The sequence below is a fragment of the Morone saxatilis genome, unplaced genomic scaffold (genome assembly GCF_004916995.1).
Source record: "Morone saxatilis isolate NCDOM2014 unplaced genomic scaffold, NCSU_SB_2.0 Contig11, whole genome shotgun sequence".
Classification (NCBI taxonomy): Eukaryota; Metazoa; Chordata; class Actinopteri; family Moronidae; genus Morone; species Morone saxatilis.
This window is the reverse complement of record NW_023339663.1, coordinates 13536178-13560060: the sequence shown is the minus strand read 5'-3', so window position 1 is coordinate 13560060 and position 23883 is coordinate 13536178. Positions and strand designations below refer to the sequence as shown.

General features: G+C 39.7%; 2 protein-coding genes and 1 non-coding gene across 4 annotated transcripts in view; all 3 read left to right on the top strand.

Moving 5' to 3' along the window:
* trnae-uuc overlaps nucleotides 1–28 on the top strand; it is an 84-nt gene extending 56 nt beyond the window's left edge. Inside the window, exon 1 of the tRNA in view lies at nucleotides 1–28. This exon is cut by the window's left edge and continues 56 nt beyond it. This is a non-coding gene — a tRNA (tRNA-Glu).
* Nucleotides 1–456, top strand: part of dennd2b (DENN domain containing 2B) — a 45985-nt gene extending 45529 nt beyond the window's left edge. For both annotated transcript variants that reach the window (XM_035651904.1, XM_035651903.1), the window contains exon 20: nucleotides 363–456. In XM_035651904.1, the coding sequence (XP_035507797.1) occupies nucleotides 363–397 (35 nt within the window). In that variant the 3' untranslated portion in view covers nucleotides 398–456. The remainder of the gene's footprint in view (nucleotides 1–362) is intronic.
* A 1886-nt stretch (nucleotides 457–2342) lies between these two features.
* Nucleotides 2343–19950, top strand: trim66 (tripartite motif containing 66). Its single transcript, XM_035652547.1, has 18 exons — nucleotides 2343–2403; nucleotides 5605–5834; nucleotides 6638–6851; nucleotides 8705–8834; nucleotides 9163–9279; nucleotides 9460–9574; nucleotides 9833–9979; nucleotides 10775–10892; nucleotides 11353–12152; nucleotides 14407–14613; nucleotides 14923–15052; nucleotides 15138–15210; nucleotides 15295–15460; nucleotides 15955–16856; nucleotides 16954–17077; nucleotides 17174–17248; nucleotides 17963–18115; nucleotides 18268–19950. The coding sequence occupies exons 2-18, from the start codon at nucleotides 5826–5828 to the stop codon at nucleotides 18502–18504; spliced, it is 3717 nt and encodes a 1238-aa protein (XP_035508440.1). The 5' UTR covers nucleotides 2343–2403; nucleotides 5605–5825; the 3' UTR covers nucleotides 18505–19950.
* Nucleotides 19951–23883: the final 3933 nt, after the last annotated feature.

Genomic DNA, 23883 nt, shown 5'->3' with positions numbered 1-23883 from the left:
GGCCCGGGTTCAACTCCCGGTATGGGAATTTGGGTTTTAGGGATCCCCAGAGGATCAGTTATGAAGTGATTAAAACAATAGTTGCAAGGTGCCTCACAGAGCAATTATATAAAAAGAATATGTAACTTCATGAGACAATATTAAAGAAAGAACTAATCTTTGATACTGTTGCATTAATCAGGAAGAGAGTCTTGATGTGACATTTGTCTCCAATCCATCTGCTGCTGTCAATCACAGCCTGTTCTCACTAATGTGCAAACCAAAGCAAAACACTTGTGCAATCTACAGTCAGTGAGATGAAATGGATATCAACAGATGTGCATTTCACATGGATTTAATGGATTTATTTTAACTGTTTTCAGGAAGTAAAATGAAGTTTCTTCACAAAAAGAACTGAGGGGAAATCATCCAGTCATACAAGAACCTGAAGACCTGATGTCTCAAGTCTCTGCATTACAATGATTCTCACTTTTGTCAACTTTTTTATGTAAACATGTACATATTATTTCACTGTAAGCTGGCTGTGATACTCTTCAGTGTATGTTTATAGTACCTTATGAGATAGTGATAGCAGGACGGTACACAGCGAGTGAGCCGTAGAGTAACCACTGATGTCCAGGTGTGCTTGTAAAGAGTGTTATCAGAGTGTGTGAGTGTATGTGACTTGACATGGGCATAGATGTACAGTTCATATGTTCTCATTCTGCATTATTTTCACGACAGTATTTCTCTGTTTAAGGAGTGTAAAACCTATTCGAAAACTGTACATGCATCAAGACAATGAAGAAAATGAGTGTAACTCTTCAGAGTCTTTTGCAATCTTTTATTAAAAAATTGTAGTTAAAATGCTTCAAATGCCCGAGTGTGCAATGTTGAGTTTATACACACCTTGTTCAGGGGTCAATCTATGATTTTGATGATACATTCGCTCTTATTTTTCTTACACCTAGACTGCAAAATGAAACCGAATGTGACAACTGTCTTGTCGTATCGATCATATAAATAACAACAATACCCATATACTTCACAACCATACAGACATATCACTTTTGGAAACATAAATATGTAATTTGCAGATTGCCAGAGGACATAAAAATCACCTCTTTTTCCATCTGACAACTCAATGACAGCTTCCCCCCCAAAGCTGTGCATTAGGAGAAGCTGGTAAGATCCCAAAAGGCACAGTTAGTCTAGCACCAGCTACCACATGCTGCTGGTAACCTTATTACGTCTGTACTCATCACTCTGGTGGCTGTCACTGCCATGCTGTTATTAGCTCTCCTAACTGAGAGGCTCACTGTTGATTCCACCCGCCATATTACTTTTCCTCTGCTGGTGTCCTTTATAGCAATTATAGGTGACATTTGATGCGGAAGAAATGTGTTTTTCTGTTTAGGATTAAGCTGAACACCAACTTCACATCCCTTTTCTGGTAGGGTAGGGTAGGAAGGTTTATTAAACAATTAGTCGTGTCACATTTGAATGTAGTAATATTTAATTTACATTTTGTATATTTTATAATCAGATTTTGTGATTTTACTAAACTACATTAATCCGATGATTGTTGCTTTATAAATTAGGGATTTAAATTCAACTGCTTTTGGCAGTGACACTGCTACTTTAAGTGATTTTTGCAGGTAAATGCATTAATAATTTAACACTATGAAGAGGACTAACACCTAAAGGTGAGTGTTACTTGAGTGTGTTTTACTGCTACTGCTTTATTATGCCTAAGAGGAGGTATTCTATAACTTAATATACTTTCCCCACTGTGTGACAGACTTTTAACAGTTTAAAATTTCCTGTGATTTGATGTCACTTTAAAATTTGAAGGCTTTTTTTTTCATAATGTAAGGCACTATTGAAATATGAGTGTGAATGATTATTATATAAAAACTGTGTCATTAACAAGTGACATTTACCCAGGTATTGTACCTGAGTACAATTTGACGGAGGCTACTTTACTTTAAATACTAACTTTACCAAACAGTAAAATAAAATATTCATCTTATAGCTTCTATATTTAAATGTCAGTGCATTATTCTGATGACTCAAGTACTATTTTAATAGTAATATAATAGTATAATAGTAATAGTATAGGTAATATTTGTGCATGATTACTATATATATTTTGAGGATATTTTCACACGGTGGTGTCGTTATTGTTACTCACATTAAGGATTTGGATACTCCCTCCACCCCGGGGCAGCGGTGATGTTACCATCCTGCCATTATTTTAAACTTTCGTCACACTACAGCTTTGAGAAACGTCAGAAGTATTGCATGAGAATGAAAATAAAATCTCACGATTAACTGCGAGACTTGGAATCTCCAAAAATTTTGGCCGGTCTAAAGAGCGACATCCGATGGGGGGGACCGACACTCGGAGACGCACGGGTCAAGGTAAAAAAAAAAGAAAAGCCACACTCTCTGGCTTTACAGACAGCACACCTGACATGATTGACAGTCGGGACAGAAGTTGAGCTGCTCGGCAGACAGTCTCGTTTCCACTGGGCTGAAAAGAAGCACTCTGACACCCTCAACACACGCTCATGTTTACCTGACAGGATGCTTTGCATGAGCTGCGCACTTAACGAGCGGAATTAATTTGTGTACACAGACGCAGTTTCTGGATGCGCCGTGCACCGAACAGTCCGTGTGCTGACTTTGTGTGTGTGCGGGCTCTTGTTGTGTTGTGGATTGCACCACGATGCCATGATTGGGGCGTAATCTCATGCGCACTTTCTAAAAAATAATAACACGCTCAGTGATGCGCTGGAGGTGAGGCTGCTGATGCAGAGGCAGCAGGCTGAGGATGCGGGGGCAGGTCCTCTGCAGTTTGACTGACGTGCTGTTGTTGCTATTAAGCGAGGACGCGTTAATAAAGTGCTGTCAGACTGATACGTTCATGAACAGATGGAACAGGTAGCCAAACGTGTAACACACCATAAGGAAAATCACTACAAATCCCAAATTCCCACAGCTGTAGACAGTGAGCAGAACTATAGTGGTCTTTTCGTACTTAATGGCAGTTTCCACATGACTTCAATGTAACATTCAAGCAGGGATTTATTGTCTAGTGATATATCTAGTGTATGCTAAACACCAAGCCACAGAGAGATTAACACCATATCTTGGTAATTGCAATAAAACCTTAGTTGATTGTGTTTTTAATGTTTATTGGGACCTTAAAGCTCCTGTCTAACTTCACTACAAGAAGAAAAGTACAAAATGTATAAGCAGGCTTAATATGATTGTGTTGATATTTGTGATTGATGTTTTTCTTTATCTAAATCAGTAATTGTTTTTATGTTATAAATAGAACTCACTTGTTATACTTAAATATTCCCATGAACTGTGGCTGCACCAGGGCCGTAACAAGGATTTAAGAAATCCACTGATGAAATGTTTGAGTTGCCGCTACAATAAGCCTGACTTTACATTACATATACACATACATGCCCATTGAAGTGACATATTCTGTCAATCTACCTTTAAATGCTGTTTCAAAGTCTTTTCTTTAGGTGAAATACTAAATTCCTTAAATTTAGATTTCATGCAAAGTAATACTTTAAGACAGAATCAGCCTTTAAATCCCACCTTAATTAGTTTTCAGGTTGTTTAAAACAATCAGTGTCCTCAGTAACCATGTTGTTTTGTTGAAGATTGCACGTTGCAATCTGGCTCACAAATTGCAATAAAATATTTAAGATTTTGCAGATACGATTTTGAATAAACTAAGATTGTAATTTAGCATCTACTGCAGTAAATGAAATATTTAACCTAAAGCTGCATTAATCAACAGTATAATATTTGTATTAATATTGTATTAAATGACTACATGTAAAGGGATCTCCCACAGTCATGGACCAGTAGAGAAATACTACCCAACTCCACAGCTTTATGGATCTTATTTTACAGTGATTATTTCCATATTATTTAAAATAATATGTCAGACCTGTGGGCCTGACAGCTTTTTTGAAGTTCTTCTACCCCCTAGTGGCCAAAGACATATTCATGCCACTTTAAAGTAAATAATGAGACATGTCACAACAAACAGAAAGTAAAACTGCTGTGGAGCATCTTTAACTGTTTGACAGGAGGTGCGTGGTGAGATCCCCTCAGCTCTGGCAGTTCAAGCACCCCATGATGAAAAGATAAACACAAAGTGGCAGATATCTTAACAGTCTTGTTTCTGTGTGAAGGTACAGCAATGAAAACTGGCCCTTTAAGCAGGGAGAACTCCTACAGGGGTTGTTCTCCAATTATTGAAGTTGTCTTGTTAGTTTTTTATATGCAGTTGTTGTTATTTAAGGATTTATTTGCATTGTATAAACAAAAGGCATGTGGAGATGTTTCTCTCCTGTTGATAGATTTCTTTTCAGGACGGAGAGCGAGTTAGATGAGGACAGAAATAGTAAAATGGCATAATAACTTAAGAGTAGTTGAAGATAATCCTGCTTTCTCTGTGATCTCATCACTTCAGTGTTAATAGATGTTACATAGGGGGTTGCTTTCAAGGGAGAGATCACTGCACAGGTTTCTATTATAGTGACATCTCTAGAGATGGCATGCGTATGTAGTGCCAGCTTTACTTAGCAGGGCAGGGAAGCTGGCGGGAGGTTTCAGTTTGAAAGATAAATGCTGTGAAGGTGCCGTGAAAGCAAGCACACAGTTTGAAAATGCTACAGAGCCAAGTGAACGAGAGGCAGGGTGTACTACGACTGACTAATTGTGTTTCAAATTGGGTCTTTGTGGCGCACAATGGGGAATGGGATTGCTCTGAGCTCCCCACCGAAGCACCCAAGGATGAGAAAGTTGTCAGATTTGTAGGTCAGGCTGCAGGGGTTGTTGTTAGGCAGAATTGTTCACAGCTCAAGATGTGACAGCGGTTTGATGCTGGGTTATATTTGATGATGAGTGTTTGTTTTAAGTTTAGACTGCTTTCAACAACACCCTGTTCCCCAGTTCCCCTTTTTCAACTTTCATATAGTCGTGTAACTGTTTCTTATGCAGATATACTGTCAGAGAATTGTCCCTTCTATGTCTGAATTTCCTTTGCTCTTACAGTGTGTGCAGTTCATTTTCTTTGATAAGCTGAGTTAAAATCTTAATTGATTTCACAGAGTTAAAGGGAATTGCAGGAGTGTATCCTAGTCCCATCTGGAGCTTTTCAGAGCCTGACCCGGTTTTGGTGTACTACGTTAGCGTATAGCTCCCCTGGGATCTGTCCCCTCCTTGTGCTGACAAAGGGAAGAAGGCCACAACCGATCCACCCTAGCCCAGCCCGACATAGCCCGACACAACCTGACAACATCACCTAATCCTGCCTCATGCTGCCTGCTCCAAAGAGCTAAAAAGTTGCTTACAGTACAATTTATTTCCTCCTTCATTGTAGGTCACTTGGTCTTCCTTCCTCCATTTTGGAAAGCGCTTCCGGGGATATTTTGCCCTACAAAAAAAATAATTATCTTATCTCCCTAATTCCCAATTATTATGCACAGGCTTATTTAAGAAAAAGGATTAGATTTTCTCTCTTTTTTGGTGGCTGCACTAGCGAACAGGGGATGAATTTGAATGTGACACTCCTCTCCTCCGCTGCAGTGAAGCTTGGGTCCTACACATGGATGAACTGGGGGAGGAGAGAGCACAGTGAGGCTGTCATGTAAGCCGTCTCCTCTGGGGCCACCTCTCGGTGCGCACTGCTTCCTGCCTCAGGTAGAAGCCTCAGTGTTTCTGCTGCTGAGGCGTCAGGCTGCTCGCTCTGCTCTGCTCTCCTCTCCCTCCTGCTGAGAAGGCAACAGCTCCACTCTTACAGCACTGAAATGGAGAAGGTAAGCTGTTTGTTTCAGCATTATTTTCTATCTTGATTTGAACAAGTTATTTTTTTTTGACACAGCTAGACATAGGAGGTTGTTTCTTTTTGTGCAGAAGTTTACACTGTTGATCCTGTGATTAAATTCCTTTAGGGCATTGTGGGCCTTTCTGTGTAGACTTGGCACGCTTCCAATGTTCATGTTGTTCTCTTCTCACCCTAATATATATATATATATATATATATATATATGACAGATATATACACCTTCTATTGGTTTTTGGACAAGTACTGAGGCACTGTTTACTGCTACTAAACTGTTAGGAAGAGTCAGAGTATGAGTTTCCCTACAGGAATTAATAAAGTATTACTTAGGTGAAAAAAGCTGTACTGTGCATCATCAGATTTCTGTTGACAGTTTTCATACTCTTTTATTTGCTCACATCTGAAACAAAATCAGATGTCAACACAAGGGACTTTTAGCATGTTTTCTGAAAAACATGCCTTATTTTAACAAATGTCATGTCTTTCATGTAATGTTTACATACATCATAATGTTTAAATGCTTAAAATTAAAACAGAGTTTAAATGATTTTGCTAGTGTTTAGTTTCACTCATATTCTTCTGAAAGTATCTCAGACATTTGCAAGCAAGAGAACAGATAGCAACTCTCGAAAGTGTGATTTAGCCCAAAGTAAAGTAGCAAACGTCTCTGACATATGCAACCTCGTCTCTTTATCACACTGGCCTGGGTATGTGTGAGTAAGTGTGTTGAATGTATATTTTAAACACAAGGAGGGCTTTCTTTGTGTGCCTATCCAGAGCTGCTCAGAGTGCTCAGAGCCCACACTTGCACAGAGCCTGTGTACACTCTGCAACAAGTGGTTGTGTTACCAGTGCACAGATGTGCATCAGCATCAGCGAGCCCCTACCAATTCCAAATACATAGATCTGCACCAACAACAGAGGCCCAGTGCCACCCAGCGTCCTGACCTGCACCAGAGAGGCTCCACCTCCCTGCCTCCAACTGGACAAGGCAAGATATTTTCCATGTTTCAAGACTTTGTTACCTCCATTTTCCAGGGCAGTATGAAAGATTATTAGTAGGGGCTACACAATCTCTGCCTCTTCTTTGTTTTGCCTCTTGTGCTCTGTTTGTTAATCACGTCTCAGTAGGAACCATTGCAATGAATAATGCATGCCAGTGGCGATGGTTGATCATAGTTCCTGGAGATCCTTGTGTTTTATTACACCTCTCTTTAACACATGGCCCAGATTCTAAAGTGCTCGGATGATTTCATTTTGGCTAATATTAGTGTGTTGCTATTTAAAGACCCTCAAGTATGCCTGGCAGCTTTGTTCCCAGCTGCGTTTGCAGGTCTGCATTGCACGGCTTGTCAAATCATAACCAGTGCGTCCTACACCTTTATTGTGATGTGGGAGTCTTACTGTTTGGTTTGTGTACTTGTGAGAAAAACTGTGTGACTGCGCTGACAGACAGGATGTGGTCAGTCAGATCGGGTTGATGCACATGGGGTGATGCTCAGCTCTCTACCACAGAGATCTGTGAAGATGTGCAGGCAGGAGGGGGGGTTGGCTGAGGTGAGCCGGCCAGCAGAGAGCAGTAGGGCTGCGTTCATTAGCCTTATCCACCTATTGTTAGATAGACGTTCTGTGGGCCAACAGTTTCTACAGTGACCTATTTAGAAATGTGTGAGAGAGATTTTTGAGTGAGCATTGGTATGTGTGTTTGTGGCTGTTGGTGCATCAAAGGCTGTTTGGAGAGCATTGAAATAGTGTTCACTTACATCTTTGTCACTCACACACACACTTTGACATAGTCCCATTGCAACCTCAAGTTGCAACCTATTTCCCACAATTGTATTATGTACACGTGCATGCCAATTTAACCGCTCGCTGCTATGAAAATCACAATTAAAAGTTGCCTATGTCATGAAAAAGGACATAAATATAAACAAATTATAAGTTTAATGACTTAGTGAGGTCATTGTTAACAAGAAGATATAATCCTGGTACAATATACGGCAGAATATACAACTTTAACCTACTCATCTTCAGAAAGGTTGGGCAGTCCAACAATACAATAAATCCTGGAAAACTTTATGCCCAATTCATTGCAAAGGTCTGATTAAATTAAAATTAGGCAAACCACACCCAAACCGCAGGTGAATAGCTGCACCTTCTTAAAAAATTAGCTCATTTCCGTTATAGCTGAGTGCTAGATAAGAAAATTGATATCACTCTTGCATCTTTACAGTAAAAGTGTCAGCAGCCAGTTAGCTTAGCTTAGCATAAAGACTGGAAACAGGGGGAAACAGGTAGCCAGGCTCTGTCCAACAGCAACAATATCTGCCTACCCACACCTCTAAAGCTCACCAATTAACATGTTATATTGTGTATGTTTAGTCCGTATGACAAGTTGTTGTTTTTCGGGGGATATGTGCTGGACTTTTTCTTATAGTCCAATACATTCAAACCATCAGTCAGCAGAAGGAAACAGTTCAGTTCATATCAGTTTAACACTGTGATAGAAGTGATAAATATGAATGACTCATCAACAAGAAACCTGTCCTAGGTGTAAAATGCTGCATGCATTTCAAGCATCTACAAGGAAGCTTAAACAAAGTTCATGTCAAAATAATTTATTTTTAATTTAACTTTGCTTTTCTGATTATTTGATTATTATTTAAACTCCCTGTGAGTTATTGTTAGTGTTTGTTCTCTCCAAATTCTTTCTAGACTCACGCACACACTGATGGCCCTTCTCTAGCTGTTGGTGTGAATTGCTTGTTGAGTGTTGCTAATGCTTCATGCTCTCTCCCCTCTCTCCCCTCTCTTGCCTCCCTCCTTCCTCCGTCTGTCTTTTAGGCCCGGGGTCGTATCCTTGCTCCCTCCTCATGTGCCACTCTCACAGACAGGAGCCCTTGGAGCTGTTTTGTGAGTCATGTGACCTTCTGTGCTGTAGCAGCTGTCACCTGTCCTCCCACAAAAACCACAGGTCAGTCCTCAGATGCACAGCACAAGGGCACTGCAGAGAAGGGCTAACCGCAGGTTAAAAACTTCCTCTGAGCATCAACTCGCTTTAACTGCCTTGTCACTTTTATCATCTGTATCTGCATACACTATCCTTGGCCTGCCTAATACCTATTAAGTATTCATACGCTTTTGTTTTCTGTGATGTTTTGGTACAGTAGCTGCCTCTAAGGTCACCAGCATAATGTGTTGTCCCCCAGGGGAAACAAATTTAATTCTGGTGTTTTTCATGCCCAAAGAATAAATTAGTGAACTTTCTGTCTGGTGAATGCTGTGATCTCTCATCTGTTCAGGGTGGTGCAGATCGGGAAGGCCCTACAGGATCAGCAGTGGCTGTTTGAGAGCCTGATGATGCAGGTGGAAGAGAGGAGGTCTGCAGTGGAGAACAATGCTAAACAGATCGAAGACAGGTTGGTTAGTCATAATCATAGTCTGAGCAAGTCTAAGCAACTTCTGCCACAAATGGTCAATAATTGAACAGAATGAAATATAGCAATCTAATGCATAAATTAATGCCTGCTTTCTTCTTCTGCATTTGGGATTTTTCTGCTAGGACTGAGGCATTTATTTTCTCCTTTCTGTCTTTGTAGATTGCATGGAGTAAAGATTGCACACAGGAAGGCAGAGAACCAGATTAAAATGGCAAAGATGATTATGATGAACGAGCTTAACAAACGAGCCAACCTATTAATAGAGCAACTGGAGGTAATTACTTTCTCTCTTTTTCTTTCCTTCTTATCGTTCAGCCAGCCGTGAATCTACATGCAAGGAATCGGTAACTGCCATGATGTAATCAGTTCTGAAAGCAAGCAAACGAGAACCAATAATAATTTGTCAAAGCTGCTTAAGCCAACTCCTCAGGAACTACATCTGTCAAAAAAAATAGCCCACAGGCCAGCAATGACTCTCTGTGTACCAGTAATTACATGTAACTGGATGCATTTTTTATGGTTTTCTTTGCAGAAAATCTCAGAAGACTTCCAGCAACGTCTGGAGGACCAGCTGCAGGGGGCAATAGAGATATGTGGCCAGCTGGACCATGTTCAGAAGTTCATCACCTGGGCTACGACCCACCACTGCAGAGGCCCGGTGCTCTTCAGCAGGGCTCTGGTATGCTGACATGACGGTCAACATACACACATACACAGTCCTATAAGGAGGAAGTAATTAATTTCTGTGAGAAAGCAGAACAAGTTTGATTTTTTTATTTTGAAACTTCCTCTTTAAATTTAAAGGGGAACTGATTATACTGTAGATATGTATATATATATGAGTCAGTCACAGAAGGTGCTAGTGCATGTGAAAATTGTTGAACAATGTCCTGGTACAGTTAATAGTTACAGTAACTACAAATTACAGAAAGCAGAAAGCCTGTGTTATAAACTGTGAGGATGCAGTTTGAAAGATGCAGGCATTTACCAGGCAGGCAAGGTTTAACAAAAGCTGTATGAGTGGACATGTAGTTCCAGTGTTTTTAGAGCTTGACCCCATATACAAGACAAAAACTTGCCATAACTTTTATTTTGTAAATATCTTTTCATACCTGGAACTTTGTGGAAGCGCAAAAATATTATTATTATTATTATAATTCATTGGTGGTGAACCCAGAATACTTTTGCCAGGACATTTCCTCTCTTGGTCTCATGCAGTAAAGGTCCTTCAGGTTAGTATAGTTCAATACTAGGAGTCTTAATGAGATCTTGCTTAGTGTAGGAGGGTAACATTCCTCTGAAACACAGTGTGGGACATTTGTGTTATTGGCATTTGATTTCCAGCAGCTTATAGTCCATTCAGCATTAGGTGCAGGTGTCCTTTGTGCACACCTCTGCTTTACCTGTTGTACATTCATTATGGAAATCAAAATGCGTTGTGTTTTCCTTTACAGAATATATATTCTTCTTTCAGATTTCACTTCAGATGCAGCAACTGCTTGATTCGTCACTCCACTCAGACTCTTGGAGTCCTGTCAAGATCAAATTCAACTGGGATGCCAGTTACTGGACGAAGCAGATTTCCTCTTTAGGTAAAATGAAACTCAATAAAAATGTTAATATATTGGAATAATTTTAGGGAATTTGCTAGGTTTTTTAAATGGGTTTAGTGAATTTGTTTGTAATATACTACTAGGGTTGCCATGGGTGCATGTGTGTGTTAAAGTCTGATCCACAGTTAACCCACAGTTACTCCCTCTTTGTCTAATGGAGCCCTAATGGGGGGGAGGGTCTGAGCTGGTGCATGATCAAAGTGGGCTGACGTCACATCTCTCTCGCTCTTGTTTTTGTATTCTGTAATGGGCTGCTCAAGCGACCCAAAGAGTGGTGGGTGGGTGTTTGTCTGATTACATAAAAGAGCGTTCTTTGTGTAGAATCTTTGTGTCTATGAGTCTCAGACAGCCCCAGACCAATTTAACCCCTGCTACTATGTACATATAATATATTATTAATGACAACTGAGCTCTTAATGTGACTCTTGTTGCTCTGCAGGCCAGCTGACCGTTGAAGGGGGGAACTGCACTTATCCTCAGGGGATGGCCTGCTCCAGTATTCTCAGGCCTCAGCCCATCACCTGCTTGGCTCTGCCGCCTGTCTGTCACAGAGGACGAGATCCTGGTTGTGGGTACCAGGCCTGCTGTGAGCCCCAGATGTGTTGCCTGCACGGCATTCCCTCTCAGCCAGATCTGTCCAGTCTGGACAAAAGCCAGCTGGAAGCCACACTGTATAACTCCAGCTGTGTTCAGCCTGCCTCCTTGCACCAGGGCCAGCAGCTCCAGAGGTGCTGGGACGCTGACAGCTCTTCGCAGTGTCCTCCCACTTCATCACCTATCCCAACCATCCAGCTCAACTGCAGCCGAGGATCTACATCCCAAACAAAAGCAACTGCCTCTCACACTCAAACAAAATCATATCCCTATCACCAACACCAGAGAGACGTTCTTTCGGACGGCCAGGCTCAGGCAAGTGCAGACCGTAGCAGGCCAGGCCAGTGTCAGGGGAAGCTGTCAACCAGCACAGCTCTGCAGCAGGATCTCAGCCGCATAGCTGTGGACAGAGATGTGATGACTGAAGAGAACTGGGAGGAGAGACGCAGAGTGGAGGCTCGTGGACAAACGGCGGGGGCTGAAAGCAGAGAGCTGCTAGATGAAGACCTGCAGCGGGGCAGGAGAGAGCAGAGTCCCATTCAACAGCAGCATCAGCAGCTCCATATTCCTCCTGCAGCAGAGCTGAGACAAGAGCAGCAGAGGAACAGGCCTGCACTAATGCTCAGAGACCACAGAGATGGCAGGGTGAGAGCATTAAAAAAAAAACAATAGACCCTCTAATTTGATTGTTAAAAAGTTTTAGCAAAGATGTGCACTGAAACAACAGTAAACTCTGCTGGTAAATCAGTCATTATAATCAATAACTAAAACCAGAAACACAAACAAAAGTGTATTGAAAGTTAATTCTTGACTTTGTAAACAGCAGTTGGCAGTTAATCTCACCACAAGATCCTCTCAGTAGCTCTTCTGTAGGTTTTTTATTTGTGTCACACAATACTAAGTACATTACTCACTTGACCATAAAGTAACACATACAGTGTCACATGCACAAATTAAAAATAAGCTTTAGTAACTAAGCATCAGCATTGTGCATAAGCAATTAGCGGTTATAACTATGGGAGTTTCTTCATACGCTTCTTCAATCTTCATGTATCAATTTAGGTGCACTTATGCACAAGTTCAGCCTAATTTTGCAGCAAATCTATCTTAAATTTCATACATTACATTTGATGCATAAGTATTACATATGATATAATACAAAACATATTTTGTAAAAATAAATAAGGGATAACTTTGTAGTAAAAGAAACATTGATGCGAACATCATTATTTGAAAAATATGTTAAAATATGTATATGTATATTAAATTTTTTTTTAATTTGTTTACAGTCACTGTGAGATCAAAGCAAGGCATGCGGTGGGATTTTGTGCACCTCAATTTTCTTTTTTTTCTTTTTCACACGTGGTTCTGCAACGTTTCTATGTCCTCAAACAAACCCAACTCATAACTCATGAGATGGTGAACCACACAACGCTGTTTATACACCCATCTCAAAAACCACAATCTATTGGTCAGAGTTAGGCCTATTTCCTCTAAAACACAGGTGTTCAAACACTTGCTCAGACAAACACAAAGAACAAAAAAACAAAGGCAACAAAGCCAGATTCAAAAATGTTATGATATGTAAGTAAAAGCCAGTAAGAAAATGTTTTACATATGGTAACTGGTTATTTTTGAAATGTTGAAGTTTAAGGGTTGCTGGATTCGAAGCAGGACTCAGTTTTAATTAATACAACAGAAACTAAAGGAGCACTTTTATTTTAATGCCAGAATGATCACTTCCCACAGTTGACAGCTAGCCTGAAAACAGATGGTGCAACAGAAATGTGCTCCTACTTTTATGAAGAAAGGATGATGGGAAAACAAAGAGCTGCTCTGACAATTAAAGCTGAGCTGTTCATAGCAATGCATCCCAAAACCAGGAGAACGCTGTTCATCATAATCACCCTTGATGCCAGAGGTTTGAGCAGCCGCATAATAACCTCTCGAAAAATTTCCCAGGGTGCACCCGTACAGCACAAACACAAAGATATATTGTAGATGTATTATATTTGCATTTTTCAAGCCACAGCATCTGAAAACGACATAAAACCACTTGGGCGCAGTCATTTATGTACTTAACCTGTCATTAATGAGTCACAAAGGGAATAGAGGGAGCTGCCAGTTTGATTTCAGTTCTGGTATGCACTCTGAGATAAATTCCTACACACCCCCATCGTTCTAGAGAGAAGGATTATAGTCTATTTTCCTCCACAGTCTGAATCCTGCGTACCTCTCCCAAGGGGCAGGGATCAGGTAAGTGTTTTAATCGCATGATACTTAGGAGCACATGCTTGGTGGCAGCCTGGCCTGAATATTTATGATGGTACACTAGAAAAAAAACAAGTGTATAGGGGAATGTGTTAAAAAAAAACCTGCTGTTAAATGATTTGTCAGCCCTCCTGCTTACATTAGCTGAAGACACAGCAGAGAAGTTTAAAGGAGCTTTTCGGGACACTTGCATTTGTCAAATTGTGATACAAGAAAGTGTGAGAGAGAGAAAGAGAGTGGTAAAAGTGATTTACGGTTGTGGTTTAATCAAAGGTGCCACACTGCACCCTGATTGTGAATTTACATATGATAATTGGGGTTGTAACCAAACCTTTCATTGCTTGTATGATAACAGTAATATATGCAGTTGTGTGGGACGTTTTCCATGTTTGTAAGGATTGAGTTGTTTTGAATTAGTCCCAGAATAGGCTCTGAATGATGTTTTTGTTCATTTAGTGAGAGTGTATATGTGTGTGTGCTTGTGTGACACTCAAGGTTGTTTTTGTTGCACACATCCCGCTGCCTTTCTCTCTTTCTCTTTCTGTTGTTAATGGCATAAACAAGGGCGTCTGTGCATGCAATGCAGCTTGAAGCCCTGCTCAGTTTTGTTCGTTGTGTTTTCTGACAGAGATCCACATCCCTGGAGGTGTCGGTGACAGCCCTCATGTGTGCATCTGATGTGCAGAGCAGCAGGCTCAACCCGAGTTTAGTGTGCACGAGGAGGAAGAGACGCTCCCAGAGCATCCCTGCAGAACTGGCAGCCCCATCCACCAGCCCTTACTCTGAAAGGCCGACAGGATGCACTCACAGCCTAGAGGCAGGAGCTGCAAATAAGGTAACCCTGCATTAGAATATAATCACACCGGAGGATGAAGTGAAGTTCATCAAATAGATAGAGGTGATCATCGTTGTGGTGTGCTCTTTACACAATTATTGACTGGTCTGTTGCCGGTTGAGTTGCATGTGGATAAAGTAAGCGCCTTGTTTTGACAAGGAATGTGTGGTATTTTTACAAAAAACTCTAAATCTCTAAAACCTTAATAAAAGCATCAGGATTAACTTACTAATAACACTGTTTTTCTTGTGATGTGGAGGTTTGTGACTTGGAAATGCAAGTTTTACATAACGTTTGTTTTATCCTCAGTATACCAGTATGGATCCCAGACAGAGGAGAGCTTCAGATGGGGTGCTTTGCGTTGTCAAGGAAACTTCGTCTGATACGGTGCCCTCCACAGGCCACCGTTCTCCTATACTGTCCTACAAGACTGAGCCAGGTGCTGGAAAATACTACTTTACTATGCGATTATTGTTTATAGTTTGTGAAACATGCTCACTATTTTTCTTTTCCTCTTTTTTTAGATCATTCTTTCACTTATGTAAATGAAGAGACTGAGGCCAAGGAGAAATGCATGTCAAGAAACAGTCTCAACAGGTGTGTTATAGTCAAACATCTGTCCATGAACAAATCATTAAAATAAAGTATAGTTCACATCATTCATTCTGTTTGCCTCTATAGTAACAAAGATGTTCAGAAGGACCCAGGAATGCCCAGGGTTCCAGTGATTTGCTTAGAGCGTCTCAAAATACTTGTGTCTCAACTCCCCCCACCTGGACGACGGCAGAGTGACCCTTTACCTGCTACAGAGAGGAGTGAAACTCTTCCACAGCAGAAAACGCCTGAAGTATGTCTCACATCTCTGCATAAAGTAGAGCAAAGTTGTGAGGCTATAAAAACAGCACCTTTTTTATAGGCCATAGTCATTGTTTTTATATGATAAATGAACATAATATAGTAATAGATTGTTACTTATTAACTCTGTCTACTATGTTTTATGATTTGACAGCAGAAAAACATTACAGAATACAGTTTTTGAAGTAAACAAGTGTATTTTCATCCATACCTAAATGTGCTCTAAGTGACAAGTCATGTATAAGGTTGAGTTTTGAGCCTCCATTTATACCAAAATGTCCATAGCAAATATTAAAAACTGTCAAGGCAAGTACTTGCTTACTCAGAAATATTTGTTTCACTGTATTCTGTTCAGGCTTCTTGTATATCTGCTTGTGTTTCGTTTAACATTTGGGAACCTAGTGAGATATCAAAAAAAGAGAGGGTTTTGGTGACACGGTGTAAGGCATCTCTTCCCTTCCCTTCTCTTCTGTCTTGTAAACATAGGGGATAGCTAGAGGCTCAGAGACCACGAGGACCACCCGCTCACTCACAGCACCACCATATGCAGAGCATCAGCACAGTAATCAGTCTACCACACACTCCACCGCCAGTGAGTTTGACAGCCGAGGGAGAATCAGTTTTCATAAAGCACCAATGATGTCGTCTGCTGACCCTAAATATGTGCCACAGAGTTACTCTGCACTGGATCTGGACTCTGACTCTGATCCCAGGTCAGTCTCAGAAGAAGATGTAGTTGTTTCTTGGGCTGATGCAGACGCTCAGCTAGACTCAGATGCGTCACCAGATTCTGACCCAAATGCAGAGTTGTCATCTGAGACTGAACTTGACTGTCTGGCTAAGGAGAAATCAGTGGCTGCAGGAGAAATGGGGCTCTGCGGTGAAAGGGGGGAATCAGAGCCAAGTCTTGAATATGAGGCAGACCCAGAATCAGATGCAGGAGCAGGATCAGAGGACGGCCATGGGCTGGACGCTGATGCAGAATCAGGCGATGCTGAAACGGAGTCAGACGTCCAGCCTGACTATGATCCCAGTTTTCAGACTGATTCTGACGTTGTGTCCGATCAGCCTCCAGACTCTCAGGGCTCTGTGGAGTCTGAGCTTGATGTCGAATCCGAACCTGAACTGACGACTGACGACCCACAACCCCTTCGCTCTGACCTGGAAGAGGATTCCCACATTGGTCCCAGTCAGAGGCCGCTTCTGATTGCAAACCCTGTCGCTCAAAGAGGCACAGAGGAAGTCCAGCCTGACCAGGACAATGCAGAGATAGAGAGTGAGGACTTCTGTGCTGTGTGTTTGATTGGAGGGGACCTGCTGTGCTGTGACCGCTGTCCTAAAGTCTTTCATCTGTCTTGCCATATCCCGTCCCTGCTAAGCTTCCCCTCGTAAGCTTCTTATCATGTAACTTGAAATCTATACAGTACGCTCTACATCACCCTGCTTTTATTATTAACCTGATGCCGTTTCTTCCTTCCTGTTTAGAGGCGACTGGGTGTGCAGCCTGTGCAGAGACGTTGTGCAGCCAGAGGTTGAGTATGACTGTGAGAACGAGAGAACATCTGGAGAACACACACTGGCCCACGGACTGCCTGCATGTGACCAGAGAGTATGTCATTTCATTAGCTGCATTAATAATATTGATAGCGGTTGCTTTTTCTGCATTTCTAACAATTTCCTTTCATGTTTGGTTGACTGTTTGTAGAAATGTGAGCGGCTGACTCTTCTGATCCTCAGTAACATCCTGAGTGCACCTTTCCACGAGCCTGTCAGTCCACTTGTGAGTGTACAGTAAAGGCCAACTCATTTTTACAATCTCATTTACTTTTAAATATAATTAAAACAAGAACACAGTAGCATCATGTTTTCCTCATGTCTCAGCCTACATAAACACAATTTGATTGCTCAAGGTTTGGGGGCTTAAAGGTACCCTGTGGAGTTTCTTTTTCACATTCAGTTTTTGTCACCAGCACACAATGAGTGTAGAGACCTGACGAACACATGTTAAACGCATTTCCTTCCTCATTAAAAATGTGCAAAGGTGAACTTCTTTGGTGGTGCATTGCACCACCAACTTTCGATCAGCTTTAAACTATTGGCAGAAATGCGTGTATCATCTCTGCGTGTGCATTCTTGTGAGAGTGCTCTAGACCCAAACAAAAGGGGACACACTCATGCAAACATTGCACGATAGTGGTGCTAAGGTCGAACACTCCACAGGGTACTTTTAATATTTACCTTAGGTTACCTCCTCCTTAGTCAAGTGCAGTTAAAATTGCAGCTGTAGTTAATCTAAGACTATTAAAAGTGTGTGTGTTGTCGTTCAAGCGAGTATACTGCACATAGGTGGAGTCCTATCTTTCACATAATACATAATGCAATCTATGGAACATTTATTTAATGCAGTTTGAACGCAGAAAGAGTTATGAGGTAATTACAGTGAACTTAAGTGCCTGCGTGGATTCTTCTTAAATGTCACTACTTCTTCATGCAGGCTCGTCATTACTACCAGATCATTAAGAGGCCTATGGACCTGTCTGTGATCAGGGCCAAACTCAACAAGAAGAATACCCGACATTATAACTCAACAGACCAGTTTGTTGCTGATGTCTATCTCATGTTCCGCAACTGTGCAAAGTTCAATTATGTAAGTTAAAAGCTGATATCCTGTGTGTATTGCATGTACAATTTGTCTCATAATCACAATTAATCCTAGTTTAAATGATAAATATAATCAGTCAGTACTTCACTAGCACTGACCTGAGTGTAATATCTCTTTCCCTCTCTCTCTGACCACAGCCTGACTCTGAGGTGGCTCAAGCAGGCCATAGCCTCGAGGTGTTTTTCAGCACCAAGCTGAAAGAGATTTTCCCAGACAGAGTTTTTCCTGCGGCTGACGCCGACTCCGACAGCGATGAGTACGATGAGGCTTACAGGATTGCTGAGGGTGGTTTCCCCTGGCCAGAGAGGAGGGAACAGTGCCACAGGAAGAGGAAGAGGAGAAACTCTCTCAAGTCGAGGAGACATCACTTCTAACCAGATGTGAATGGAGTGCAATCATGGACACAAGTATGCTGTATTTGTGTGTAATTATACTGATTTTATTTAGCAGCCTGTGGGGCTGTAACAGTGTTTCCATTCTGTAATCTGAAAGTAGTCCTAATTTGCGGTTTGCAATAATATCACAGTGCTGCCATCCGATGGCAGCTGAACATATTGAAACAATACTTCAAATATTTGAAATGCAGGAGCAATTATTATCCCTGCAGACTTCAACTGATCAGAGGAGTAGAGAGTGTAAATACCGATTAAAAGAAGTTTCAGTTACGTACTATATGTTACACATTTGGAACCAAATCTCTTTGGGGGAGGAAGACAAATCGAGTTTGTTGGGTTGCTTCTGCAGCCTTAAAACAAGTTATAGTTGTGATGATGCTGTAATAGTTACTGTATCATATTATATTTTGGCCATTGATGATTTGCTCCTAAAATCCCATACCTGATGTTATATGCTGTATTGTACAAAGAGGATGCTGTAGTTGGATGTTTGTTAATCACACTTTGAATCTTTATTAAGTGGATTTTTTAGGTGAACATAGCTCTGATTATACACAGCACTTTGAAACTTTGGTATTGGTAAATACTGTATTTACCATATTCGTAAACATATTTATACATGTGTAACTGTATAGAACTTTATTTTACTATATTTGTCATTTTAATTACTAAATGATTGCAGGCAATTATCATAGGTTTGATTATTGATATAATTACGTGTCTCGGTAGCTTTTTTTTTAAAAGCAGCAGTGAAATCTTATTGACTTTGTCTTTTTTGACCAGAGTGCAGTGCAGAATGTGAGCGACTGAGGGCACTACAGCAAGTGTTAGAGCTCATGATTGTTAGAGGATTTAATATCCATATCAAACGATCCAAGAAAATGTTTGTTTTACATTCAACCATAAATTAAGTTTGTGTATACATTATGTAACTGATCTGTTCCACCAGTGTTTTAGCGAAATGTTTAACATATCTCAGGCTTAATAAGAGTGTAAGGTATTGATATCAATTCGTATTAATGACTATAAAAACGTCCTTGCTATTTGTAGAAGCACACTGTCATTTTATAATACCTGCTGTTGTAGAGCATTTCTTGTTTTTGAATATTCTTTACTTCCTTCTTGCAGCTTAAAATAGATTTTACTTAACATTTAGAGTAATTACTGCACAAAATGATTGTCTGTGCACTCCTTGATCATTGTCGAGAAGTGAATATACAGTATACGCAATGTTACTTTCTTTGAAATCAATAGATGTAATAATATTTCCTATTGTATGAGGGAAGACTGATAAAGTATAGTTACTGTCACTGTTTGAGGAAAACAATCTGGTTCTTTTCTTTAATTGTTCTTTACTGTAACAGTCAATGATAAATACACATATATTGCTATCAATAAAATGCAATAAAAAAAGTATTATTATTTTACATCTGCCATTAATCATTATATGTTACAGGAGACTAGATAGAAATAGAAAAGAAATTTACATCATTTATCATCATTTACAGCACCACCATGTATTGTAAATGTTTACTGTATTGCAGCCATTTGTAGTTTGACTTTGGGACTTTGGACTGGATTTGGATAGTTTTTGCAGAAAGGTGCAAGTGAAATTCATTTAAATTTCCTAACATTTTATTTTTCTTTATTTTCCTTTGAGAGGTAGCGCATCTCCAGTAGTTAAAATATTATGGTAAAATATGACTTTTTCCTGCAGATAATTTTCTTCTAAATGCATTTAAACACAATAAGATGTATTAAAATCTTTAGATTTGGATGTAATTTTCCATTATTTTGGAAGGACATGATAGTTTTGACTGAAACATCAGTTTTGGCCCCGTATGAAAATATCTTCTACTCTAATTTCATTGTGTCTTCTCTGATTAACCTCAATGATAATGATGATGATTGAAATATCCCATGCCAAAATCCCTCTCTGAAGTAGAGTGATAATAAATCCAGTGTGTTTGTGTTGGATTATATAACCTGGTTTAAATCTCTGAGTGGTGAGGGAAGCAGTAGACACCATACTGGAACTTTTGTTATTGTAAAGAGCTGCAGAAGATGATTTGTGAAGATTTTGTAGCCAACTGTTCAACACAGGAAATGAATAGCAGGCATAAGCTCACGCATAACAAAAATATATAAAATATGGTAAATAGTTGCACATTTAATAAATCTAAGGCCATTCAGCTCTTCCTGAAAATTAATTATAATAATATATATATATAATATAATATCTATGAAGCAAGGATCCATTTTACTTCACTTCAGAATGAAGTAATGCCAGCATCATAACATCAACATCAGTCAAAAACAAAAATAAGTGCGTACAAAGTTCAGTTACAGCTACGTGATCAGTTACAGTTTTTTTGTGACAGTGACTTGTTTACCACATACAGCACTGAAGAAACCACAAGCTAAATTCTTCTTGAACAAAGCATTCAGCTGAAGCTTCGTCGCTTCTGAAACCTTTGTGACTTTTTTCGATGACAACTGAGTGTAATCTTCTCACAGATCGTGTAACATCAACTGACTGTCATACATTGTTGAACACTTAAAGTAAAATCTTTTTTTTAATTTATTTTGAGCCTATTTTGTTGACATTTTTGGGAATTACTGAACAAAAAAATATGTCACTGAGGAATCACATGTAGCTGCATGTTTTGATGTTTTAATGTACTTTCTTTACAGCCTGATGTCATAGCAGTGAGTTGGAGGAGCTGGAGGAGGGAGGAGGAGATTTTTGCCCTAAGTTTGGCCTTCAAGGCATTTCCATCAGTCTGATCATCTATCAGACTGCCATGATTGGCACATCTTTGATGGGACAACAACCGGCCTGAGGGGTAGCACCTCCTGGAAGACTTCACTCAGGGCAAAAGCTATAATTAGATATGATTTTGTGGCAATTTAAGTCACCAGCAGCACTTGACTGCTCCATGTTCACTTCTATTTTCAATCTTTTTCAATCTTTTTACGCTTGCCTTTCTTTTTTTTGTCTGCTCTGAATTTCTAGACCTTGGAAAGTGCTGTTGTAAACGTTATAGCCATTTTGCACCACTCTAAATTTAATTAAAAACATCTAGTTAAGAAAGCAAAGTGCTGTTCGAATCAGAGTATCTGGAAAGCATGAGAGAAGGAGTCTGCTTTCGGCTCAGACATGATGTCAACCTGCTGCCTTTGAGGCTTTTTACCCAGGAGACATTGCTGACTCCTGCCTCACATCACACACGTGATATTGTGGACAAAAGGTTTTGATTGTTCATTGAAAATCTTTCATTTAATTTAAACCGATATTGTGATTTTGTGTTTGAAATAAAAGAATATAATTGGATTTCAGTATCTTACAGTCTGTTTTAGATTTAGTCACACAATAGAAGGAGGGATACAGATTAATAGGCAAATTGATTTCTGGAGAAAGGAGAGATTTCCAGAGACAAATCCCTGGTGGTGTATTGAAGTGTTTGGACTGTAGTTGGCTGAAATAACAGGACCCTCTGCTATCCAAGTTTGAGTTTGATACCAGTTCACTATTGTAATGTGCTATAAAAAACACTCATAGTTTATACAGGGACATGGATGAAATCATACACTGCTCATTTTCTTCATTAAAATAACACATACAGAAATTAGTCAAAGGTGTTATATGTACACCATCTTGGTCAGGGAGCATCTTGCAATCTTGAATAAGGTTTATGACCTTTCAGTCAGTGGACTTTGAGTAAAACATTACAGGATAATGATGAGACACTTCTGTGACCTTTAGTGAACAATGAAAAGGGCAGACATAAACATACTGAGAGAAAAAGCTGACCAGTGAAGCAGTCTGTGAAATCAAAGTTTAGAGTCTCTTTGTGCTGTGATGGGGGGGGCAAGAGGGAAACTCACTGAGGTCAACTGACATGTTACATTTAATAGTGTGTTGATTGAATGCTGCAGCTGTAACATGGCTGTAGTATCACCAGTTTCTGTGGATCCTAACATCTCAAGTAAGATTTTCTACAATTTACAATGTAAAAAGTTGCTTAAGCAGTGGTGATAGTGGATAAGACATGCTTTTTAATTGAATTTCCCAATGGCTCACAATATATCTATACAGCTCTATCTTGGTTTTACAACCCAATGACATTTGTAGTATTTAAAGCATAATGCACAGCATGTATGTTATGTTTTGCAGAGAAATACAGAAATATTGTACACATTCTTTTTTAAATATGGCTTGTTATTATCAGTATCTATGACTAAAACCATGTCTGTATCATCTTTATTGTGTTGATGGACCTTTTTGCCAGCACTATTTGGAAAACCTCTCTCACTGGCTGAGAAGGAGCAGAGACTCTAGAGGTTTTCAGTTCTCACAGGGGAGATGTGTGGTGGTGAAGCAGCTCTTCCAAACGCTCGTCTGTGCAGTCCGTAGAGTGGTCGGTAGCATACAGAAGACAAAAAAGAGGAAGAAGACTTCAAGCCCATTTCACACTTACACCAACATTGATGATATCATGCGTGCTCTATAGGGAGCGAGGGTGCTGCCAAAACAGGCGCGAACAGTAGACACTGACGCTGTTTTTACTGTAAAGATTGACCTGATGTACTCTACTGTAAATGGGTGAAAAGTGTGACAACTTTGCATATGTAGGTTTATCAGTAGGTTTATCTGATAAACTGATATACTGAACTGATATACTACCATTATAGAATAAATATAATGCAACATTTTGAGTTTATGTTAAACCAAGACATATGCTAATGACAGATTAGCAATACATATTATATTAATAGAATTATGTAGCTTCTGATCAACACACTCGTGAGGATAGATGAAAACTGATGGTAGTGACTTGTAACTGACTTGTGTCCCCTGAAGCTAACTAGAGGATGTAGCTGAGAGGAAATTAGACGACATTTCAGTGAAATTACTGGACATTTTAGGAAAGAATATTAAGATTTTTGTTGTGGAGATTCAACACATGCCTAACCTATATTGACCTTACATTGATAGACTGTATATTGAATAATATAATGTACAACATTGAATATCATTAAATATGTGGAAGAAAATAATTATTTTCAATACATTTCAGTATTGTGTTATTTTTTCTTTATATAACAAAAGTTGAATTTACAGTTAAATAAAATAATATTATATGTATGTATGTATATGTATATGTATGTGTATGTATATTTATTTTATACTCAGATATCAAGTGTATAGAACATTTTTATGAAAAGTGGCTATATTTGTTATGTTCTGGAATATATTAAAAACACATTGACATACCGACATGCTGTATTATTAAGTATGTCAATATATTAAATACACAATATGCAAAATACATATTTTCTGTGCATATGTGCAGC